A 25,643-nucleotide genomic window follows, 5' to 3' on the forward strand; every position below is an offset into this window, starting at 1 on the left:
AAGTTAAAGTGTAAACCGGGACAATATCAGACTAGACACTAAAATCTTGTTCAAATTGTCTAAACATTAAATTTACCCATTATACATGTTCAAGTTATATTGTAGATAATCCTAATGGTGCAAAACATAAATTTTGTAATGTTCTATAGCTGTACTAAAAAACAAATAAAACAAAAAATGAATTTATATATCTGTTAAAGATTTTGACTTTGTGAGATTATCAAGAGAGATTGTATCATATTATAAGCATGTATGTATTTAGTTAGCGACGCTTCTTGACTACAACCCAGCAATGTGTTGATAAATCTGAGTTGGAACACTGGGTCCCGTATGAGAAGCTGAGATCAAATCCATTGCGCCACCACAGGACTGCATCATATTTTACCTTTCTACTTCTATTATATAGAGGGTGTAATGTCAGTTGCTGACACCAACTCGTATTTTTATGAAGAATTGGTGAGAATTGTTCGATCATTCATATTTTGAGGATTTCATATTATCTTTGAATATACCTATACCTTCGCTTGCAGGGATCACTCAATTCAAGTAAGCGACTTTGGCTCAAGTTGGAGGGATGGAAATGCGTTTGTTGCGCTTGTAAATGCCATAAGACCTGGGACAGTGGATGTCAACGGTCTGGATAGCAGTTCGAGTAAGTCTCGTCTCGAGTCTGCTTTCATTGCAGCAGAAACACATCTTGGTATTGCTCGTCTTCTTGATGCTGAGGACGTTGATGTTCCTCGTCCGGACGAAAAATCTGTGATGACGTATGTTGCTCAGTTTCTGCACAAATATCCTGATCCATCAGCTGTAAGTACTTGTCTTTGCTTTAATACTTATTGTAAGTTAATAAAGTTTTTTCGTCTCCATCAAGTACTCATGCAACAATCCAATACAATAAATAAAGTAGCTTTTCCGAAGGGGTGTTAGAACAATCTAAAATTTTTTTAACTAAGTCCTTATTGTTTTGTTTCCATTAATGAGAAGAAGGAGGAAAGCTTGACATATAATCGTGAGTGTTATGGATACCTGGAGAAATCTGGGGATGGTAAACGGGAAGGGTGTGTGTAAGCACAGGATGTGGACTTTTTGGCTGATGGGTCATGAAACAGAGACCAGCACCGCCGGTAGAGACTGCAAAGTCCAGTGCCGTATAATTATTTTACATTTAGCGCTTTTAAAAATTCTTAAATAACTCACATTATAATTGGGTTTCTCTTTTCTTTTTCTTTTTTTTTACACCAGTTTCAATAGACCAAAAATGATAGTAAAATATACTAAATGAAACTTGATAAAATGATGATTAATTATGAGTTTGAAACTCAGGTCGCGGGAAAAATTCTGCTTATTCTTCTTCAAGCAGCTGTAAGAGCAAAATTTGTTTGTGAAAAACCTAGAACAAAGTTACAGAAAACTATTTTACAGTGCAAAGAAAGAACTTGCTTGTCAATTCGACCTGAATGGTTACTATTTTTGAACGAAAAAGAGGAAAGAAATTTGACAAAAAAGGGTGGAGAGTCTAGACTAAAATCTCCATATGTAAAACGACAATAAATGGAAAAAAAACAACTAAAGAAGGGTTCGAGCAAAATTTTCTCAAATACCGTATGTTAATCGATGTTCTGATGCAATTGATTTATAACAATTGAGAATTAGGTTAGTATTTAATGATTTTGGACTATTTCTTTAATGATTCCTGAAAGATGACGAGTTGAAAGCTATGCAACATGTCTATTAGTGCGATGTGTATTGAAAAGCACTGAACCACCGATTTTCCCCATCTATTTGTATCAGGTACAAATCCTTACATGATAGCAATCTCAAAAGGATTTAGAAGGCTCATCTTTCCACTAAGCATATTTTTGAAATCTCTCATTAGCGTACATGGTACGAGCAGTAGTGGTAATGGTAGCCAGGGGTTGGAGTAATCGTGATAGCAGCATTAGTAGTAATACCTGTAGTGGCAGCAGTCGGAGTAGGATTGGTCATGATAAGATTGCTCTTGGTGGTGGTCGTAGTAGGTTTATTCGAGTGGTGGATATAGAAGGCGTGGTAGGAGCTGTTGTTGGAGGATGCTCTAACGGTAAACATTATTAACGATAGTATCTGAAATAATATTGTTTCTTTAGCAACTTCTTCTAGAAAATCCTCAATTGTTGAAAGCTATGTGTCTTGATTGATTAAACTGAATATTGACTAATAAGATTAAACTGAATATTTGATATATACTGATATTGATTCCTGAAAGCTGAGCAATTCAGGATTTTATTTCATTATAACTTTATTTTGTTTTAAGTGTTGTAAGAACAAAAGTGAATATTTGTATTATAAATTGTTTTCAGTAAAGCGCAAATGGTGCAACAGGCTTTACAAACTTACAGTTAGAGGAGGAAGGGGGCAGTTGCCAAGTTTTTGTTTGTAGTGATTTTTGTTCGTTTTAATTTTTTTGAATATTCAATTTTTTTGAATATTCAAGTTTTATTCGTTTTAAGATTTATTTATTCATTTATATTACTACCTGTTGTATGTTTGTTTGCTGTGATGTTTATTTAATCTATGTTTTTTTGGGTTTCTTTTATTCTTCAATAGTAATTTTTGGTCGTTTTGAGGTTGAATTATAATAGGAATTTATTTCTACTCGTCTTAAATTTAATATGGCTCTTAAGTTTTAAAATTTCTTTTTTTGTATAACATTTTAATCAATTTTGTTCGTTTTTATTTGCCAAAGTTTCATGTTTTCAACATTTCCCATTTCAAAATCAACCTTTTTTTTCACCATCAAAGTATTAAAAGGTCGAAGTGATGTTATTCTTCAATATTAATGTTTCAAAGTTTAAAATTCCCCTCCAAATTCCCTGAAAGCAGTCACAATTGTACATAGTTGCAGTTACAAGTTTTCGCGGAATAATCACACTCGCTCGCGGTCGCGACCAGTCACATTTGCAGCTGCAATAGTAGCAGTGGCCCTGCTACAACTATACCCTTACCCGTTCGTAAAGCAGTACAGATATGCCTCTTTGATAACTTGGATACAGATAGTTTCTTTAGATTTAGCTCAACATTTTCTCGTCATTTCTCGCTTCAATACCATCAGCCCTTTTGGACGCACCCATAATCAAACATTCCCCGCTTTCTCCGTGATAAATCCCGCATGTAAGAATACCTATTGTTTAGGTACAGTATTTTTTGTTGGGAAATATGCATGTATTTTTTTAAGGGGGGGAGGAATTCACCACTGTTTGGATTTTCCACGGAGATAATTTCTCATGGGGAGGGAAGTTTCCAGAGGGAACTTTTTTGGGGAATTTTTACACTGGGGGAAATTGCCAGAATTCCTATACGAAATTCTTCTTATGTCTTGCTTTCTCACTGCCTACTCGATTTTACGCATGGAGATGTTAAGGGTAATTGTCCAGGGTAAATTTTCTCCAGAATTGCATTGTCTAGAGGTTAAATCCTTGTGGAGGAGGGATTTTTCAGTGGAGGAGTAGCAAGATTTCCTGGCATTATTTAAAAAAGCGATCAGAAAAAAACAACAGTTTTTTCAACTGAAAGTAAAGAGCAACATTAAAAGTTAAAACGAACAGAAATCATTCCACATATGAAACGAGCTATCCCCTCATCAACGCCCCGCTCTTTACGCTAAAGGTTGCCTCTTTGTCCCAACTCTACTTTTTAAAGTAATAAAAACTTTGGCGTAAAGAGCGGGGCGTTGATGAGCGGCGTTGATATTTATATATATATATATATATATATATATATATATATATATATATATATATATATATATATATATATATATATATATATATATATATATATATATATATATATATATAGCAATTTTTTTATATCGCTATATGAAATAGCGTATATTTTTGGTAATCTGGGGAAGCTGGTATCTCAGACCTAGTCTTGATCTCTCATTTTTAACAAACGGAAAAATGTATTTATTACTTCCTCTTGATAAATCATAATGCTTGTTTTCAACCTTAAATTTCATGCTATGGAAAAAATATCAATGCATTGGATATTTTAAAACCATATGCCCAAATTAAGGTGGAGAATTTTTTGCAAATCAACAAAACCCAGAAATAAAAAGATGTTTTAGTTTCAGATAATTTTTTTGTCGTCCTAGGGTGTGTTGAAAAAGGATCCAGGACTCTTATTGATTTATTTTGAACAATGTGGAGTCCACGTAAATACTAAGGAAAAGTCAACATCCAGACGCTCGGAAATATTGAAAATAACATTCAACTAATGAAAATATAAAGTCCCTCACGAACTGGCATGGAAACAGAAACTTTAATCGATGCAAACAACCAAGATCCTGGACACTGTTGCCACTAGTTTCCTAATATGTGCTTTAAACGACAGAGTTGAATTTATATAAATACTTAAATATCTGAATACATCTGCTTGACTACGAACTTCTGCCAAAAACAATAAATTCCGACTTCTCTAGGTTAGAAATTAGTCGATTGTCATAAAAGCAAGAATTTACATTCAGAGCAACAGTTTCGAGTGATAAACGTAGGTCCTCCTCATTAGTACTACTACTACTACTATTAACAACTCTCCGCAGTACCAAGCCGCCTAAGACCAACACAGCCACGCACGCTCCTCCTCCAATCCAATCTACTCAAGGCCTCCCTCTTTACACCCTCCCAGGAAGTTCCCATTTCCTTATTTATGAAACACTCCCACCCAAGATGAGGATGACCTGCTTTCCTTTTAGCCCCAGGTGGTTGGCCAAAAAGGACAATCTTCGGCAACCTGTCATCCGTCATTCGCAGAACGTTGCCTAGCCATCTCAACCTTTCTTTCATTATAGTCCTAGAAAGCGGGATTGAACCACAACCTACTGTTTGAAATATGGTCAGTCAACCGGGTACCCAGAAAAATCCGTAGGCAATTTCTCTGGAAAACATCTAGCAAATTTTCCTCCGCTTTTTGGAGCGCCCATGCTTCAGATTCATATTTGACCACTGCCATCGCTGTTGCCCGCCTTCAAATTAATTGCTGTGTCATTTGCAAACAATATTGGTAATTCTTCTTCTGAATGCATGAAATTCGGAAGATCATTATATAAATTAAAAAATATCGGCCCTGAGGCGTCCCCATATTTTCTAGTGGAGAAATATGAGATGATTCCTCACCAACATGGATTTTAAAACTTCTTTCAGATAAATGCAATTTTACTAAATCAAGAGCTATTCCAAGAATTCCTCTATTTTCCAACTTATCAAGAAGAATTGCATTGTCTATTGTATCAAAATCTTTTTTTATGTAGAAAAAATAAATGCCGCCAGGTAATTACCATCCATAGACTCTGATAAGAAATTATGTAAAGCAGCTACTGCTTGCTCTGTTGACCTACCCGTCAAGAAACCAAACTGGTTGGGAGACGAAAAAATCAATCTTTATCAGGAAGTAAACCTACCCTTTACTATCTTTTCAAAAAGTTTAGAAATAGGTGATCCTTTTTTAAATAACGGTAAAACTTTAGCTACTATACGACAAACTGGAAAAAATGCATCTTGTTTGCAAGAATTAAAAATATGTAAAACCGACTGAGAAATTACAGCAGCTAAATCTTTAAACAGAGAAGTCGACATATTATCACATCCTGTAGAAAATTAATTTTTCAAACTAGCAACAGCTTTCTGGTACTCTAAAAATTGGATTGGGTACATAAATGTAGTCCTATCTACTTTATTTGGGAAATATTTTCTATGATCATGTGTTCCATCATAAATTTGATCCACCAGAATATATCCAACTTTACTAAAATGGTCATCAAATGCATTTGCCATCCTTCTCTCATCCAGTATTTTAACTCCTTCATAAATTGTAATGTGAGATGCCATTTTTCTTGTTTTAACATTATTAATTTCTCGATTTATTATTTTCCATCTTTTCTAAGGTATATCGCATTAGCGAAATTCATTTTGATAATATTTCTCTTCTGCCTCCGTGAGAGCAAGAGTTAGCCGATCATCACTTTCATAAAGACCTTATATGTTAACAATAAGCAACTTGCATAGTTTACAGCCATTGTCCCGGTGACTGGCAAGAGTTTCAACTCCGAAAGCACAGTCAATTGACCGCAGGACTAATTTTGAACAGAAGGACTATCCCAAAATTTTGATCAAATCCATTTTAAGAAAAAGACCGCGTGGTAGGGGGCTAGATGGCCTCTGACGACTTTTATTTCTTCAAAAGGGAACTAGAGCTTTCGATTTCCAATCGACTGACCCTCCTCCAAAGTTTATATTACCACCACTAACGTAAACACCTTATATGTTAACAATAGACAGCTTGCATAACTTAAAACCCTTGCCCCACGGGCTGCGATGGAGGGGGGAGCTGTCAAACTTATAAGTATATTTATTTGACTCCTGCACTATTTTGAACAAAATGGCTGTCTCAGAATTTTGATGGGATGCATTTGCAGAAAAGGGACTCTTAAAAGTAAACTAGAACTTTTGATTTCCAATGGAATGAGCTTCCTCCAAAGTTTTTACGACCACCCCTTCCATAAAAACTTTATAATGATAGCAATGGGCAAATTGCGTAACTTATGTCCCTTGCCCTGGATGCTGTGGTTGGTTTTGTCAACTCTGGAGGCATAGTTATTTGGCCTTTAGACTTTTTCGAACAAAATGGCTATCTCAAAATTTTAATCGGATCTATTTGGGAAAAATTGGGATTGGGGGGGGGGGTTTACCCTCCAAGACCACTTTCGACTCTTAAGAAGGTCACTAGAACTTTCGATATTCAATCGAATGAGGTTCTTCCGAAGTTTACACGATCACTCCTTCCATTAAAACCTTATTTGTTAACAGTGAGCAACTTGCATAACATACAATCCTAGCCCTTGTGGGCGGGGGGGGGGGGGGGTGAATCTGGAATCTTAATCATTTGAGCTTCTGGATTGTTTTGAACAAAACGGTTATCTCAAAATTTCGATCATTTGGAGAAGCATTCGTGGAAAACAGGTGCGGAGATGGTTGCCCTCCTATCAGTTTTGACTATTCAAAAGGCATTAGAACTTCCGATTTCTAATCGAATGAACCCCTTCCGAAGTATATACGACTACTCCTTCTATATGAAGTGCCTCTTGGAATTTTTTTTTATAAATATATAAATAATTAGACATTGAAGCCTTATGGTTCTTTACTATAGACAACGCTATAGCATTGCCTCTGATAGGACCAGCTCCTGTTCAGGATCGTCTCTGTGCGTTTAAATTGTATGTGATAACCCATTTAGTTTCTGCTCGTTTTAGGATTCGGTTATTCATCTAGAGCAGTATCTGTTGTCTTTATGTTTGATTTTCTGTTCGTTATTGGTTTCATTCAGTCATCAATAGTAAAATCTATTCGTTTTAAGTTTGAACTGACACGTGTTTTCATTTGTTTTTGTCTTGGGTTTGAAATAGATTTTACTTCTTTTCGAAAAGTTCCATATTTGGAAAGCTTAAAAAATAATAATAATAATAAAGTAAGCCCCACATGCACCCAAAGATTGCATCAACTTCGATTTTTAACTTGAAAAACTGGAAAATTGGCAAGCTTTTTACTTCTAAAGATTTTTTTTGCCTGTGGAAAATAATCATGCTGTGTGAATCAATTTGCTTTCTTTCGGAATCACAGCTTAAATAGTTGTATTCAAATTAAAATTAAATAACTGTTTTAGCCAGTGTGAGAAGTCAGGTGTTGAAAGATTAGTAAGACGTTCTATAAATAACCAAAATAAAACACCCTGTTCCTTTTTTGGATGTAGTTTTGATCCTTGTTTGCTGATTAAAATTATGTTTCAACCTCCTTTCAGGATATATTTCTTTTTTACATGTATGCCTTGTACTTTTTAATCTTGAGGGCATTTCGCCTCTTCCCTGCAATAACAGACGATAATATAGGGAGGGGGGGGAGGTAATTCAATGAAGTGTACTAATAATAAAAGTTCCTGTAATATTTGTAGTAATTTATCGGCTACTTTTAAAATCGTGTCCACCAGATATGCCGTGCTTGGTTGAAGTGTGCTATGTGGAACATTATGAGATTTGGCATGTACAATCGTACAGCTTACCGTGGAAAAAATGGTACTTGGAGATGTACATCAGGTAACAGATATTTGGAAACTCTTTAGTGTTAATTTTACCCAATTAGTATTTTGTCACTTCTAGATGGATTCAATCCACTTTGTTGAAATTATCATCTTTTTTAGACCAACAGCAATTTTGACTCGGTTTCTGCTATTGAAAAGGATTATCAGAAATTAACCAGCTGGTTAAATGTCAAAAACACTTATCTTCAAGAGTTACAAGGCAGCAAAGGATTTCCTTTCGACTTTAATGTAAGTAACTTTTTTACTTATAATGGTAATAATGTTGTTTTTTTGGCAGTTGAGAGTTCCTGTTTATTTCTATAATCATACTAGCTTACCCGTTTCGTGTTGCTGCAGTCTTATAAAAGGAAATTCGGGGAAATGTTCTCTGCAGAAATCTACCCCTCCAAGGAGATGAAGTTTACGCGTGCAGGGTTCATTCAATTCAAATAGTATGTTTAGGGCATGGGATAATATTGATAAAAAATACTTATTTCCTAAATATTGATTCGCCCAAAAAAAGAACGGTAATTTTTTTTGACAGTTTGAAATTGTTGTATGTTATCGATTGGGCCAAAAAAAATTTCGATCAGCTTCTTCTCCGATCCAATTATTTTGTTCAATCCAGTTTGGATCAACGTTTGGATCAAGGTTGAATTAACGTTAAGGATCATTCCAGGCCAAAAGACGAAAAGATTCGGGACGTAAGAAAAACTGACAATTTTTTTCCAATCAACTAGAAAAAGGCGTTCATTAGTTTAATTAGTTTATTAGTTTAATAAGGAAAAATTATTATTAATCCTTAAATAGGGATTTCTTTAAAATTTTTCCTTAAATAGGGATTTAGGAGAATATTCACTGAATGCTCTATACACAAATTTAATAAAAATGATCTTACGAAATATTATAAAAAACCAATAGATATTAACACAGAACCTGTCACAAATAGACCTATAAGATCAGCAGCGAAAAAAGCTAGGCTGGCATTAAAACGTTTTTTTTAAATCATTTTGTTTCATTTCAATGAATTGCCTCGTTTCATAACAATTTATTTATCAGTCCTGGTTGACCTTCGCTGAGTTAAGGATGCTGGGACTGTTTTGAAAAACAGTTAATTATAGTTTTATTCATTTTATCCTCTTGTAAGTTGTTTTTCTTATTTGTATTGCTGAGGACGGCCCTTGGACATAGGGCCAAAATGTTCATTCCAATTTGTTTCCCACTGTCTTAAAAAATTCCCTATTGTTCTTCTTGTTTTTGGTGTTTGGGCTATTACCCACTTTGATGAGATTTTTCACTTTGACTCGGCTGTTTTTTCTTCGATTTGACTCAGACAGGGTTGCTTTCATTATTTTTTCCCTGGGTGCCTCCAACCCTTGGTATGACTCTGGACCCCTATGCAGTAAGGAGAATCGAAATTGTTTTGTATGTATCGGTTTCTTACGCTAATAGTGGGCAAGGCTGTAACCATGGGGGGTCATGGAGTTTGAATCCCCTCCCCCAAGATTTTAGTGTGACTCGTAAAAACGCAATAAAAATGCAAGTAGACTATTTAAGTTTTTTATCCGCCCCATCCCGAACGAAGATCCTGGATGCTCCTTGATAGTGGGCCCAATTTTTACGTCTTTTATAGGGTTGTAATTTTCAGAAAATGTAGACGGTGCCAGGTAGACCTTTATGAGAAAAGAATATATTGAAGATCTGTCGTATCTATGTTTGACGCTTGAACTGGGCCAACACTTTTTGTTTTCTGATCGAATTAAACTTACCTGGCACGCAGACAGAGACAGGTGGACCTCAATGAAGACAGAAGCTGCAAAACAAAATAGTTATAACGATTTGTGACGCCCAAAATAAGCCCTAATTTGTTTTGACACCTAATTTATAAAAAAAAGAAAAAAAAGAAAAAAGAACAAATGACCAGGGATCGTCAGCTTAATATATATATATATATATATATATATATATATATATATATATATATATATATATATATATATATATATATATATATATATATATATATATATATATATATATATATATATATATATATATATATATATATATATATATATATATATATATATATATATATATATATATATATATATATATATATATATATATATATATATATATATATATATATATATATATATATATATATATATATATATATATATATATATATATATATATATATATATATATATATATATATATATATATATATATATATATATATATATATATATATATATATATATATATATATATATACTGATATTCATTCCTTAAAGTTTTGATAATTTTTTATGGCACTTGGTATTAACCAAGTGACATATAGCAATCGCAAATTCTGTCGGTCTGTCGGTCCCGGTTTTGCTACTTTAGGCACTTCCAGGTAAAGTAGGACGATGAAATTTGGCAGGCGTATCTGGGACCGGCCCAGTTTAAATTAGAAATAGTCGTTTTCCCGATCTGATCATCTGGGGGAGGGAGTGGGGGCCCCGTTAATTCGGAAAAAATAGAAAAATTGAAGTATTTTTAACTTACGAACGGTTGATCAGATCTTAATGAAATTTGATGTTTGGAAGGATATCGTGTTTCAGAGCTGTTATTTTAAATCCCGACCGGATCTGGTGACATTGGGGGGGAGTTAGGAGGGGGAAACCTAAAACCTTGGAAAACACTTAGAGTGGAGGGATCGGGATGAAACTTGGCGGGAAAAATAAGCACAAGTCCTAGACACATGATTGACATAACCGGAACGGATCCGCTCTATTTGGGGTAGTTGGGGGGGGGGGGTTAATTCTGAAAAATTTGAAAAAATGAGGCAGTTTTAACTTACGAACGGGTGATCGGATCTCAATGAAACTTGATATTTAGAAGGATATCGTGTCTCAGAGCTCTTATTTTAAATTTCGACCGGACCTGGTGACATTGGGGGGAGGGAGTTGGGAGGGGGAAACCTAAAATCTTGGAAAACAATTAGAGTGGAGGGATCGGGATGAAACTTGGTGGGAAAAATAAGCACAATTCCTAGATAAATGATTGACATAACCGAAATGGATTCGCTCTCTTTGGGGTAGTTAGGGGGGGGGGTTAATTCTGAAAAATTAGAAAAAATGAGGCATTTTTAACTTACGAACGGGTGATCGGATCTCAATGAAATTTGATATTTAAAAGGATATCGTGTCTCAGAGCTCTTATTTTAATTCCCGACCGGACCTGGTGACACTGGGGGAGGGGGAGTTGGGAGGGGGAAACCTAAAATCTTGGAAAACACTTGGAGTGGAGGGATTGGGATGAAACTTGGTGGGAAAAATAAGCACAAGTCCTAGATACTTGATTGACATAACCGGAACAGATCCGCTCTCTTTGGGGTAGTTGCGGGGGGGGGGGGGGTAATTCTGAAAAATTAGAAAAAATGAGGTATTTTTAACTTACAAACATGTGATCGGATCTCAATGAAATTTAATATTTAGAAGGATATCGTGTCTCAAAGCTCTTATTTTTAAATCTCGAACGGATCTGGTGACAATGGGGGGAGTTTGGGGTGGGGGAACCTAAAATCATGGAAAACGCTTAGATTGGAGGGATCGGGAGGAAAATTGGTAGGAAAAATAAGCAGTAGTCTTAGATACGTGATTTACATAATTTGAACGGATCCGCTCTATCTGGGGGGGGGGGGGGTTAATTATGAAAAAATAGAAAACATTACGTAGTTTTAACTCACGAAGGAGTGATAGGATCTTCATGAAACTTCATATTTAGAAGGACCTCATAACTCAAATCTCTTATTTTAAATCTCAACTGCATCCAGCGTCATTGGGGGCGGGCAGTTGGGGGGGGGGGACCAGAAATCTTGGAAAATACTTAAAGTGGAGAGATCAGGATGAAACTGGATGGGAAGAATAAAAACCTGTCTAAGATACGTGACTGACATGACCGGACTGGATCTGCTCTCTTTGGTGGAGTTGGGGAGGGGGGTAATTTTGAAAATTGAGTTATTTGTAACTTACGAAAGGGTGACCAGATATTAATGAAATTTGATGTTTAGAAGGATCTTGTGCTTTAAAGCTCTAATTTTAAATTCCGACGAGATCCTGTGACATTGGGGGGAGTTGGAGGGGGAAACCGGAATTCTTGGAAAACGTGAAAATTGGGGTATTTTTATCTCACGAATAGGTGATCGGATCTTAATGAAATTTGATATTTGAAGGAATTCATGTCTCAGAGCTCTTATTTCAAATTCTACCAGATCTTTTGACACTGGGGGAGTTTGGGGGGGATCTTGGAAAACACTTTGAGTGGAGGAATCGGGATGAAGCTTGGTGGATAGAATAAGCAAATGTCCTTGATACTTGATTGACGTAACCGTACTGGATTCGCTCTCTTTGTTAAGGGGTTAGGTAAGTTAGGGGGTGGGGTTCAGTGCTTTGGCGAGTTTGGCGCTTCTGGACGTGTTAGGGCGATGAAAATTGGTAGGCGTGTCTGGGAGCTGCACAAATTGACTTGATAAAGTCATTTTCCCCGATTACACCATCTAGGGGGCTGAAGGGAGAGGAAAAAGTAGAAAAAATGAGGTATTTATAACTTGCGAGTGGGTGATCGGATCTTAATGAATTTTGATATTTAGAAGGACATCGTGACTCAGAGCCCTTATTTTAAATCCTGACCGGCATTAAGCCTCTGACTTTTCTATTAAATCAATCTATTGATTCTTAGAATTTTGTTAGAGCTCATACCATATGAGCTCTTGGCTCGTAGCTCTTCTTGCCACGTCACAAGTGCCATATGTGCTCTTAGCTCTTGTTATTTATTAAAGAAAAAAGTGAAAACATTTAAAATGTTTTTTGTTTTCAGTAAAGTACAAATTATGTTTAGGTCTTGAGAAGGCATTGGGGGTCGTCAGTCCTACTCATGCTAATTTTTACTCGTTTTGAGTTCGACTTGGTTATTTATTGTAATTTATGTTCGTTTTGGGTTTCATAAAATTTATTGATGGTGATTTGTTGTAGCTTTACGCTTGGAAGATTACTTGAATTTATTTCTGCTCATTTTTTGCTTAATTGAGCTCTCCACTATTGTTTGAATTTTTTTTAAAAAAAAAAGAGTTATTTAAATTCAATATATTTTCGTTTTTTATTGGCATAGTCTTTTTCACAAAAAAAGTACCTTATATCTTTTTTTCATTAAGAATCCATAGTTTGGTTTGCTATTTGAACGTTGAGAAGCTTTTTCAACAATTTTTAATCTGGACTCAATAATATCGTTTAATATAATTTTATACCTCTTCAAGTTTACCTAAAAATAAAACTTATTATCATTCCCAAAAATTCTATTTATGGACTTCGACAATCTTCCGATTTATTTAAATTGCAAGAGTAGAAATAGTAATATTTGTGGCCCCAAAAGTTCCAACTTAATACCCCCAGTCGTTCTAGAGATATTGCTGACGTGTGCTATTGTCAACCATACACATTCATTTAACGTATCTATTATTATAAAAATTCTATTTTTTAGTGTTTCGGTTACTATTTGGCCGGTTACTCTTTACTTACAGTCTGTTAGCACGGATTGTCTGATCCCTAACAGCCTGCGTGTTAGGTAAACTGTGTTTATTCGAATATAGTTAAACTGCGTATCCCTTTTGTGTAAGTCAACGTGCTTCAGTTGATCTTTTTCAATTAGTACTGAGATGAAGATTTCGAATGTATTCCAGGCGATCGAGTTTCCTTTTTTATAGGAATACTCACTGAAATTAATTTTTGTCAAAACACTCCCAGTCCCACCTTAATACTAGAGTCAATCTAGGTTCGAACAACATTTAATGATCGGGCTTAATGCTACATTAGACTCATAATTAGACATGAATTTTCCTTTTGAGCTGTCAGAATAAACCCACGCATGCAAATATATTTTGCGAAATACATGCTTGATATTCTGCCAAAGCCTCGAATCTTTTAGCACTTGGCAATAGCAGCAGTCAAGAAACTATAGTCACGTAATGGCGAATTGTTGTTGATGTTTTTTTCGTATTAAAAGAAATTTCCTCAGATTTACAACATATTTATGAGCTACTATTGGGATCTATAGACGATTTCCTTATTTTAGGGGAAATAAAAAGCATTTGAAATTGGTATGGTTTGGTGCAAGCTCAAAAGTTTATTTGTCGGCAGGAGGACTAATATTTTTAGGAGAGGAAATAGGTGAATTTGTGAAAAAATATATATGGAAACTATACAAAGTCGTAAAAAACAGATCTCGGTAGCATTGGGGATTGGGACTGGGTAAAGGACGCTTGATTATATGCCTGTAATGACCCATTTCTGGAAACACTGCTGAGCCCGCAAATTTAAACGAAAGAGTTGGAATTATCGTTAAATTAATATCAATTTTTGGGAGAAGAGTGGATGAAGACTTTCCTTGTCCTTCCGGCCGCCTAACATGTCACCTCGTTTAATAGATTCTGAAAAAAGAAGCATTATCATTATATACTTTCACAAATATAATAATGTATATGATCTCAAGTATAAATGTATATAAAAATGAATAATTAAATTAAGGTTCTAGAATAGCAAAACTCAATTCTACCTGCAAAGTAGTAGTATTACTTTTAAGGCAGGCACGTACGCAGGAATTTTTTTTTCCGGGGAGGGGCCAAAACCTTCGAAGCAGCAGATATAAAGTAACACTGTTTTTATTTAGTAATGCAAAAAGCATATATCGGAAAATACAGATTAACTTTAATCTGTAGTATTGTAGCGGATGGGGGAGGAAGAAGACTGAAGCCTCAAAAGTACGTTTTAGACTCAGGTTATGTTCATAGCGATTTAAACCAGTGATTAATCTATTATATCCCATTGAAAGGGAAATTTTAGGGTTAACAATGCAATATGGATGCTGTGGGGGGTAGTTCTTTTACTGCAAAAACGTAGATTTTAATCAAAAATGATAGTTTCCAAAATTGATCCATTAAAAGCTGTACTTTATCCTGAAAGGGGGGGGATAAACGCCCTAATATCAAGGATAATTCTATTTTGCTGTGGAAAGCAAACTCTCTTTACAAAAAAAAAATAACAACACAATTGCTAATTACTTCAAAGAGGGTAAAGAGTTAGACAGAAAATGGGTTAATAATTGGGCAGTGACTTGACCGGATAATGGCATGCTGTAAAATCCCCCAAAAAAGGCTTCACACATGTATCTAGATTCTTAATAAATATCCTACTTTTGCCAGAAATCCCAAGAAACCATGGGGAAATAAGAAACCTGGCACCTGCGTACGTGCCAGTTTTAAGGACTTTTTACTCCAAGGCATACCTAAAGGCTTACTGCCTTGAACATTCCACACTTTTTGCAAACTTAAATCATAAATTTTGTTTTAAATCACATCTGTTATTCAGGAATATTCGCACGTTCTCATCTTATCTTTAACGAGAATAAATAAAAAAAACTGATTTTTTCAATTGAAAATAAAGAGCGACGTTAAAACCTGTAATAAGAAGAAAATATCCTATTATATTATATTATATTATATATTATATCCCCCAAACCAGCACTTTTAATTAACACTATAAATACGGTACCAGTCTTGTCCTGCATGCAGCAATACGATGTATTTATACTAAAAAAAACAAAATTTTTCAAAGAAAATTTTAAATAATATATTTAAGAGTAAGTAGGCTATTTAGTAAGTGAAACATTAAGAGTATTAGTACTACTTAATAATTAAGTTATGAAAAAGCTAAAAACGATGAGAAAAAGCTTAAGAAAATAATACAAGCTGAAAAAAAAAAATGAAATTTAACTGAACAATCAGATCAAACGGAAAGAAAACAGACACTAACTACAGACAGATAAATCAAACAGTTCGTGGTAACGAACTGTAGTAAGGAGCGACCCGGCTCAATAGTAAACGAAACTTTAAAAAACGGAATTTGATGCTAAAGTTACGAGCCTGAGAAAATTTGCCTTATTTTGGAAAATAGGGGGAAACACCCCTTAAAAGTCATGGAATCTTAACGAAAATCACACCATCGCATTCGGCGTATCAGAGAACCCTAGAGCAAAAATTTCAAGCTCCTATCTACAAAAATGTGGAATTTTGTATTTTTTGCCAGAAGACAAATCACGGGTGCGTGTTTATTTGTTTGTTTGTTTTTTTTTCCCAGGGGTCATCGTATCGACCAAGTGGTCCTAGAATGTCGCAAGAGGGCTCATTCTAACGGAAATGAAAATTTCTAGTGCCCTTTTTAAGTGACCAAAAAATTTGGAGGGCACCTAGGCCCCCTCCCACGCTCATTTCTTCTCCAAAGTCAACGGATCAAAATTTTGAAATAGCCATTTTGTTCCGCATAGTCAAAAACCATAATAACTATGTCTTTGAGAATGACTTAATCCCCCACAGTCCCTGGGGGGAGGGGCTGCAAGTTTCAAACTTCGACCAGTGTTTACATGTAGCGTAGAGACGTTTTCAAGGGATTTTTTTTTTGGTTTTGGTCGTGGGGTTGAGGGGAAAGGGCTATGTGGGAGGATCTTTCCTTGGAGGAATATGTCATGGGGGAACATAAATTCAATGAAAAGGGCGCAGGATTTTCTAAAATTACTATAAAAAAACAATGAAAAAATAAACATGGAAAAGTTGTTTCAATTGAAAGTAAGGAGTAGCATTGAAACTTAAAACGAACAGAGATTATTACGCATATGAGGGGTGCTAAAAATACTTTAGCATAAAGAGCGAGGTATTTAGGAGGAGATAAATACCTCGCTCTTTATGCTATAGTATTTTTAGTAATTTTAACTATTTATTCTGCAGCCTTTCTGATTCAGGGATCATTCTTAAAGAATTGAGACAAAACTTGCGATTTAGTGTAAAGAGTGAGGTATTAACGAGGGTACAAACCCCCTCATATACATAACAAAAATTTAAGAATATAAAAGTTTGTTACGTAAGTTAATTCTTAAGTTATGTATATTTTTTACTAATAAAAACATTCGTTAAAAATTAAAATTTATAGTTGCCTTTTTATGTAACCGAAAAATTGCAGGGCAACTAGGCCTCCTTCCCCACCCCTTATTTCTCAAAATCATCTGATCAAAACTAAGAGAAAGCCATTTAGCCAAAAAAGGAATTAATATGCAAATTTCATTTTAATAATTTATGTGTGGAGAGCCAAAATTAAACATGCATTAATTCAAAAACGTTCAGAAATTAAATAAAAAAAACTAGTTTTTTAACTGAAAGTAAGGAGCGACGTTAAAACTTAAAACGAACAGAAATTACTCCGTATAAGAAATGGGTTGTCCCCTCCGCAATCCCTCGCTCTTTACGCTAAAGTTTGACTCTTTGCCACAATTCTGCTTTTTAAAACAATATAAAACTAGCGTAAAGAGCGAGGGATTGCGGAGGGGACAATCCATTTCATATACGGAGTAATTTCTGTTCGTTTACTCCTGTGTTCGTTTAGGTGGTGATTGTCGGACTCCTGTTTTTGGGAGTGTCACTTCGTTTTAAGTTTGTGTTGATTATTCATTTTATTTTCTGCTCTTTTTGGGTTTTAGTTATTCATTGTTAGTAATTTCTGTTAGTTGTATTTGAATCTGTTAGGCGACTTTTTCATGTTAGGTTTTAATGGGATCAGGCGTTTTTCCCCGGAAAATTCTGCCCTGAAAAATTACCCGTGGGAAGTTCCCCCTCCCTGCTGAAGCACCCTTGTGGGCATTATCATCATTTTCCATGGAAAAATCCTGCTAGACAATTTGGTATCTACTGAAAATTTCCCTCGGACAATTCCCCCGTAGGCCTACTATTCTCTAAAAATTGCACATCCAAAGAGAAAGAAGGACAAAAAAAAAAAAGAAAAATGTATATTAATTCAGAAAAAATTTTTCCAGAAAATTTCCTCCCCACTTAAAATTATCTTCTAGTAAATCTCCCCCGTGAAAAATATCTGTATTTTCCCAATAACAAATACTACCTGTAAATAATGGACAAATTGCGAAACTTATAGCCCTTTCCTTTGTTTGGACCTTTCAATTCTGATGAACCAAATGACAACATCCAGCATCTATCTTTGGCAAAAAACACACAACTCAAAATAGATGCCGACGAGAGATTGAACCATCTACAATAGGTTTTTTTGATTATTATGTTAGTTATTTTGTTTTTGTTAGTTAGGAAAGGGGGGCGGCAGATCCCTCAAAGGTTGCATTTTAATGAAAAAACATCCTAACCCTCATCGAGCCTTCAGATAATTACAGAGTTAGTTCTAAGGGAGGTTGTGGGAAAAGGCAGAAAGTGGATAAAATTCTTCTTAATTTCCTGGTATATTTCTATTCGTCTGTTTTATGATAAAACTAAAGAGTAACATTAAACGTCAAAATGTGCAGCATCTATTGCGTATAGGAGGGGCACTGCCTCTTCCTCATTCCAAATCTCCCCCTTGTGGTTGTGGAAACTTCGGAGGAAGTTTTTTTTAAGAGTCAAATGGGATTGGAGACCAACTGGCTCCTGTTCTATAAATGTTTTTGATATCTGGTCATTTTGTTGCCCCTTAGGACATCTGATTGACATTTTAAGGTACCTATATTGTAGAGTTTTACTTTAGAGGTATAAATTCTTTGCAGCACTGAGCCACCTGAGGCCGACACATTAAAAAAGAAAAAGAAAAAACTCTTCCTAAAACCCACCCTGTTTGGGTTTTCTCTCAGAAAACGCCCTAAGATCTAAAATAATCGTTTTCTTTGTATCATCCCAGACAAATCTGTAGTCTCCGGCCTTTCTATATGGCCAGGATAATGTATGTTTAATAAAGAGTCAAGAAAATTTTGTGTATTTTGATTTTCCTTTTTTTAGGAGTACCTCCGACACAAAGCAGAAGTTGATGAGCATCTTGTAATTTACGATCGACTTCGAAGTACTGTTGAGACAAGGCAGGATACAGTAGCTATCACCTCTGATGTTTGGCATAATATTGAAACTGCATGGCAGCGCCTAGAAACTCAGGTATGCTAAATCTCAAGCTCTTTTCCTATGTAAGAATATTTATTTAATAAAGAGATACATCTATCTTGTGGCTTTTATTTCTTACCTAATCATATAGAAAAATGTTTTTTTTAATCATATAGAAAAAATGTTTCTCGAAGGGTATATATTGCCACCAAATCTAGAAAGGCCGGTATAGTTTTCATTGTTATTTTTCTGTCGTTATTACGTTGCTTCAAAAATTACAAATTGACGTTTTAGTTATCAATTCTCGCAAATTCGAATAAAATATGTTTAGTAGAAAAGAATAGTGAGGGAAATTAGTGACCTTTTAAAACACAAAAACTAAATAGATCATCACAAATATATTCAATCCAAGAAATCGTTCCCTTTTTTCCTGGAAAATTATTAGTATTTGGATTATTTGTAATGTTATAAAATAAAAGTGTCATCGTTTATGACCAATTTTTATCCTTGTCATAACAAATACATGCACATGAATATGTACACATTAAGAACAATATTACAGAAATTGTGCATTTCGAATATACCATTAGAATTTTAATTTTCTTAAGTTAGCCTTCCGGGAAATAAGATAAACAGTGCTTACCCCCTTTGGTAAACTGTGTGCAAGATCAATTTCTAAACCTCCTTTGGTTAGCAGTGCCATACGCTCCGTCACAGAAACCTTTTGGTCAACAGGGTGTTCAATCAATAATCAACACCTTTGGTAAGCCGTACATGGGGTCCTTCCGCTTTTAGTTAGAATTAAATAAAACGTTTTTTTTTCAATTGAAAGTAAGGAGCTTAAAGCTTGAAACGAGTAGAATTTATTCTGTATGTGAGGAGGGCTGCCCCTTCCACGACCCTAACTCTTTACGCCAAAGTCTTAAAGTTCTTTAAAAATACTTTCCATTCAAATTCAATGGAACTTCTGTTCGCGCAGCCTTTCTTAAAAAATATGATAAAAAGTCAGACGTTAGCATAAAGAGCGAGGGTCGAGAAAGGGGAAGCCCCCTTCATATACGGAATAATTTTCGTTATTTTTAAGTTTTAATCCTTACTTTCAGTTGAGAGAGCTTTTTTACATTTGATTTCTGACCGTTTTCAAACCATGCCAGGAAATCCCCTTCTCTCCCCAACCCCGTATGAAATTTCCCCTGGAAAATTCCCCCCGGATACTTCCCTCCTTACGGAAAATTCTCCCCATGGAAAATCTCCCTTGTCGAAAGTATCTCCCCAAAAAATTCCGTATTCTCCCTAATAACAAATACTATATGTGTTAAATACAAATACAATGGGCAAATTGCTTAACTTACAACCCTTTCTTAAAGGACTAATTGGGGGTAATGTCATCCTCAAAGGCATAGTCATTGGACCTTTCAAATATGCCGAATCGGATGGCTACCTCAAAATTTCGATCGTGTGACTCCGGGGAACAAAGGTGCATGGGAAGGAGGCTAGTTGGCCTCCAATCTTTTTGGTCACTTGAAAAAGACACTATAACTTTTCATTTCCGATCAAATAAGCTCTCTCCCGATCCTCTGGAACCGCTTGTTTGATGGCAAAGAGATGCAAAATCCCACATTTTTTACATAGCAGCTTGAAGGCTCTACATGATGGTTCTCTGATATTCTAAATCTGATGGCGTGATTTGATTAAGATCTTTCGGCTTTTGGGGGGTGTTTCCTCCACCGTCCTCTTTCAAAAATCAGGCGAACTTTCTCAAGGCTGTAGCTTTTGATGGGTAACATTAAACTTAATTAACTTTATATATTTGGAATCAGCACAAAAGCCAATTATATTGATGTATCTATTGTTATCACAAATATTTTTTTTAGAGTTTAGGTTATTATTGAGCCATATCGCTCTTTACTTATAGTCCGTTACCACGAACTGCTTGCCTGCACTATGACTGTCCTAAATGAGGATGAGCTAAGTGTATATTTGAAATATACTGTTTGATTTCGTCACGATGAACCCATGAATGGAAATAACTTTTGTTTTTAGCACTTATTTCACGAATATTATTTGTTTTCACATGACATTTACGCTTTCTGAGTTTGCTGGTTACAAATTTGGGCAGAGTGTGCAATGTTGACGCCCAAAATCATGACACGCTAAGTACATGTTTCAGAAATTGTGGACATGTCAAACATCGTTGGAATCAGAGTTATGCAAAGATTTTTAAGCTGCTTAATTTAAGGATCCTAGGTAGGGTTCTTAGGCCAATGTTTCATCGAAAATTCAAATTTGGTCATGTATAGTATTTGATACTGCACTGCACTGTTATTGTCTTAAATCAAATATTGGGTCAACCAGTTTTTAGCATTTTTCTGGGCTTTTCGATTACAAATCAGGGATTAATTTTGCAATAAAGAAGTCCAAATTGATTTAAGTACGTATTTCACAAATCATACTTGATTTCCAACAAATTAGTTATATATATATATATATATATATATATATATATATATATATATATATATATATATATATATATATATTTATTTATATATATATATATTCTTAGTTTAGTGGTTTAGCCTACTGATATAAAATTAAAGAAACTCTAAATGAAACATTTCTACAACTTTTAATTCCAACAAGGTTCAATATCTTCACTATTTTATATATATATATATATATATATATATATATATATATATATATATATATATAATATATATATATATATATATATATATATATATATATATATATATATATATATATATATATATATATATATATATATATATATATATATATATATATATATATATGTGTGTGTGTGTGTGTGTGTGTGTATCAAAATGGGGAGATATTGAACCTCGTTGGAATTTAATTTAGAGTCCAACGAGAATGTTCTTAATATGTATCGTTGGATGGCCCAAAGGGGGCTTTTGATCTCTTCCCTTCTATACAAAATATTAGTAGTTAATGATATTTTTTTTGTTTTTTTTAAGACAGTGACTAATCCCTGTCTTTCAAATGTTTCTTTTACTCCTTATCTTTTGAATGATGGAAACACAGTGTGGTCTTGGTCATTATTTGTCCCCTCCAATGCCCCCCCCCGCTTCCCATTTTAAGCTTTGCTTCTCTAGTCATTGTCGGTTGGTAATTGTGTGTTTGGGACAGAGGGGGGGGGGGGGGGCAGGTGCCTAAGAAGCATGTCTCAATGTACAAATTTTCAAACTCTCCTTGAGCCCTCAGATAAATATAGAAACGGTACATTTAAGTGCAAAAGGTAGGTGGGGCTCAGAGGTAATGGACGCCTTTTAAAAACGACTGCTCCTGCCCCTTGGCCCAAAATTACATTCTTCATGAGTTTCAAGCAAATTAAAGGTCGAAGAAGAGAAATATGACTATCAAAATCACTATTTCATGTTCCATTAGACCCGGTTGCTTGCCCCATGAATTTCCAGCCAGTCTGAAAAAAAAGAAAAAAAAAGATTGTCTACATCTCTGCTGATAAATTGGCAATGGAAGTTTGTCTTCTACGGTCCGATGGCCCTTTTTAGGCCTTCGTTGCGGTGAAGAGGTTTTTTCGAAGGGTTTACTTCCATGGTGTACCTGAAATCCTACATATTAAAAATCATTGCACATTTTCGATTCAAACAAGTTATGACATGCCTTTCCATCCAAAGTTCTATCTGGGAGGGGGTGTTGGAGCTTAAACTTTCCACTTTGGTTCTCTAATCAATTAGATTGAAAATTTGATTCCTTTTTTCTTAAGGCGCAACATGCCTAGTGCTAGAAAAATTGGAATTGCAAGAGCCGAGCGCCCATCAAACCTGAAAAAAATTGCCTTATTTTCGAAAAAAGGTAGAAACACCCCCTAAAAGTCATAAAATCATAATGAAAATCACACCATCAGATTCGATGTATCAGAGAACCCTACTGTAGAGGTTTCAAGCTCCTATCTGTAAAAATGGGGATTTTTTTTTTGCCAGAAGAAAGATCACGGATCTTTTTTCAACGGGTTATCGTATCGACCCAGTGGTCATAGAATGTCGCGAGAGGGCTCATTCTAACGGAAATCTATTTTCTAGTGCCCTTTTCAACTGACCGAAAAGTTTGAGGGTAACTAGGCCCCCTCCTAAGCTCATTTTTTCCCAAAGTCACCGGATAAAAATTTTAAGATAGCCACTTTGTTGAGCTTAGTCAAAAACCTAATAAATATGTATTTGAGGAGGACCTAATCCCCCACAGTCCCCGGGGAAAGGGCTGCAAGTCAGAACATTACCCAATGTGTACACATAGTATTGATTAGTGACGAAGTATACTGACATTTTCAGGGGATATTTTTTCTAGTGGTGAGGGGGGGGATCGGAAGTTACATGAGAGATCTTTCCATGGAGGAATTTATCATGGGGGAAGAAACGTTCCATGAAGAGGGCGCTGGATAAACCAACATTATTTAAAAAATGATAAATTAAATAAAATACAAGTTTTTTCAACTGAAAGTAAGGAGCAACATTAAAACTAGGCCCCCTCTCACGCTCATTTTTTCCCTAAGTCACCGGATCAAAATTTTGAAACAGCCATTTTGATCAGCATAGTCGAAAAATCTAGTAACTATGTCTTTGAGGACGCATTAACCCTCACAGTCCCTGGGGGAGGGCTGCAAGTTATGAATATTACCCATTGTTTATATATAATATTGGTTATTTTGAAGCATACTGAGGTTTTCAAGGGGATTTTTTTGGTGGTGTGGTGGGAGGGGGTTCGGGGGGAGGGGATTACGTAAGAGGATCTTTCCTTGGAGAAATTATCATGGGGTAAGGGAATTTCCATGAGGGTGGCGCTGGATTTCCCAGCATTATTTAAAAAAAAAATGAGAAATTAAATAAAACTCCAAGTTTTTGCAATTAAAAGTAAAGTAAGGAGCAACATTAAAACTTAAAACGAACCAAATTATTACGCATATTAGGGGGTTCGTCCCCTCTTCAATACCTCGCTCTTTACGATGAATTATTTTTAGTAATTTCAAAAGAGCTATTTATTTTAATTAAACGGCCTTTGTGACTCAGGGGTCATTCTTAAAGAACTTGAACGAAATTCAAACTTTATTGTATAAAGGGAGGTATTGACGAGGGAGCTAACCCCATCATATACGTAATAAAAAATATACAAATATAGAAGTTGGTTAATATAGAAGTTGGTTACGTAAGTTGATTTGTAATTTATGTATATATATATATATATATATATATATATATATATATATATATATATATATATATATATATTTATATATATATATATATATACTAGCTGTTGGGGTGGCGCTTCGCGCCACCCCAACACCTAGTTGGTGGGGGCGCTTCGCGCCCCCCCAAGCCCTTTTTTAGTTTTCTTTTTCTCTTATTTTTCAGTTTTTTCCTTTTTTTTAGTTTTTTCTTTTTTAGTTTTTAGTTTTTTTTGTTTTTTACCTTTTTTTAGTTTTTTTAGTTTTTTTTAGTTTTTTAGCTTTTTTAGTTTTTTTATTAGTTTTTAGTTTTTGCCTTTTTTTAGTTTTTTCAGTTTTTTTAGTTTTTAGTTTTTTACCTTTTTTTAGTTTTTTTTAGTTTTTTAGCTTTTTTAGTTTTTTTTCTTTTTAGTTTTTTTTGTAGTTTTTACCTTTTTTAGTTTTTTTTCTTCTTTTGTATTATTGTGAAATAATTCAGACGTCATATGCGGACAAACACGACTTCACTCGACAGACAGACAGACAGACATAACCCACAAACAACTTATTTTTATATATATAGATAGATATATATATATATATATATATATATATATATATATATATATATATATATATATACATATATATATACATATATATATATATATATATATATATATATATATATATATATATATATATATATATATATATATATATATATATATATATATATATATATATATATATATATACTAATAAAGACGTTCGTAAATAAAATTAAAAGTTTTAGTGGCCTTTTAAGCAACCAACAAATTGGAGGGCAACTAGGCCCCTTCCCCGTCCCTTTTTTTCTCAAAGCCGTCCGATCAAAACTTTGAGAAAGCCATTTGGCCACAAAAAGTAAAATTAATTTGTAAATTAGTTTTCATTATTCATGTACATTGAGCCAAAATCAAAACCTACATTAATTCAAAAACGTTCAGAAATTAAATAAATAAAACAAGTTTTTTTTTAACTGAAAGTAAGGAGTGACATTAAAACTTAAAACGAACAGAAATTATTCCTTATGTGAAAGGGGCTGTCCCTTCCTCAATGCCCCGCTCTTTACGCTAAAGTGTTTTATTGTTTAGAAAAGTAGAGTTGTGAGAAAGAATCAAACTTTAGCGTAAAGAGCGGGGTATTGAGCAAGAGACAGCCCCTTTTATATAAGGAATAATTTCTGTTCGTTTGAGTTTTAATGTCGCTCCTTACTTTCAGTTGGAAAAAGCTTCTTTTTTTTCTTTAATTGTTTAAGTGTTTAAGGAGCCAAGATTGTTTCCATCAAGGTTGATAGAAAACTCTTGAGTGATTATGCTT

At 34.6% G+C, this 25,643-nt stretch overlaps 1 protein-coding gene across 1 annotated transcript in view; it reads left to right on the forward strand.

The window, feature by feature from the left end:
* Window positions 1-25,643, forward strand: part of LOC136028707 (muscle-specific protein 300 kDa-like) — a gene marked incomplete in the record, with an annotated part of 463,479 nt that overhangs the window by 54,848 nt on the left and 382,988 nt on the right. Inside the window, 3 exon segments of the mRNA XM_065706609.1 lie at window positions 531-810; window positions 8,233-8,361; window positions 18,980-19,129. Coding sequence (XP_065562681.1) covers window positions 531-810; window positions 8,233-8,361; window positions 18,980-19,129 — 559 coding nt within the window.

The sequence above is a fragment of the Artemia franciscana genome, chromosome 1 (genome assembly GCF_032884065.1).
Source record: "Artemia franciscana chromosome 1, ASM3288406v1, whole genome shotgun sequence".
NCBI lineage: Eukaryota > Metazoa > Arthropoda > Branchiopoda > Anostraca > Artemiidae > Artemia > Artemia franciscana.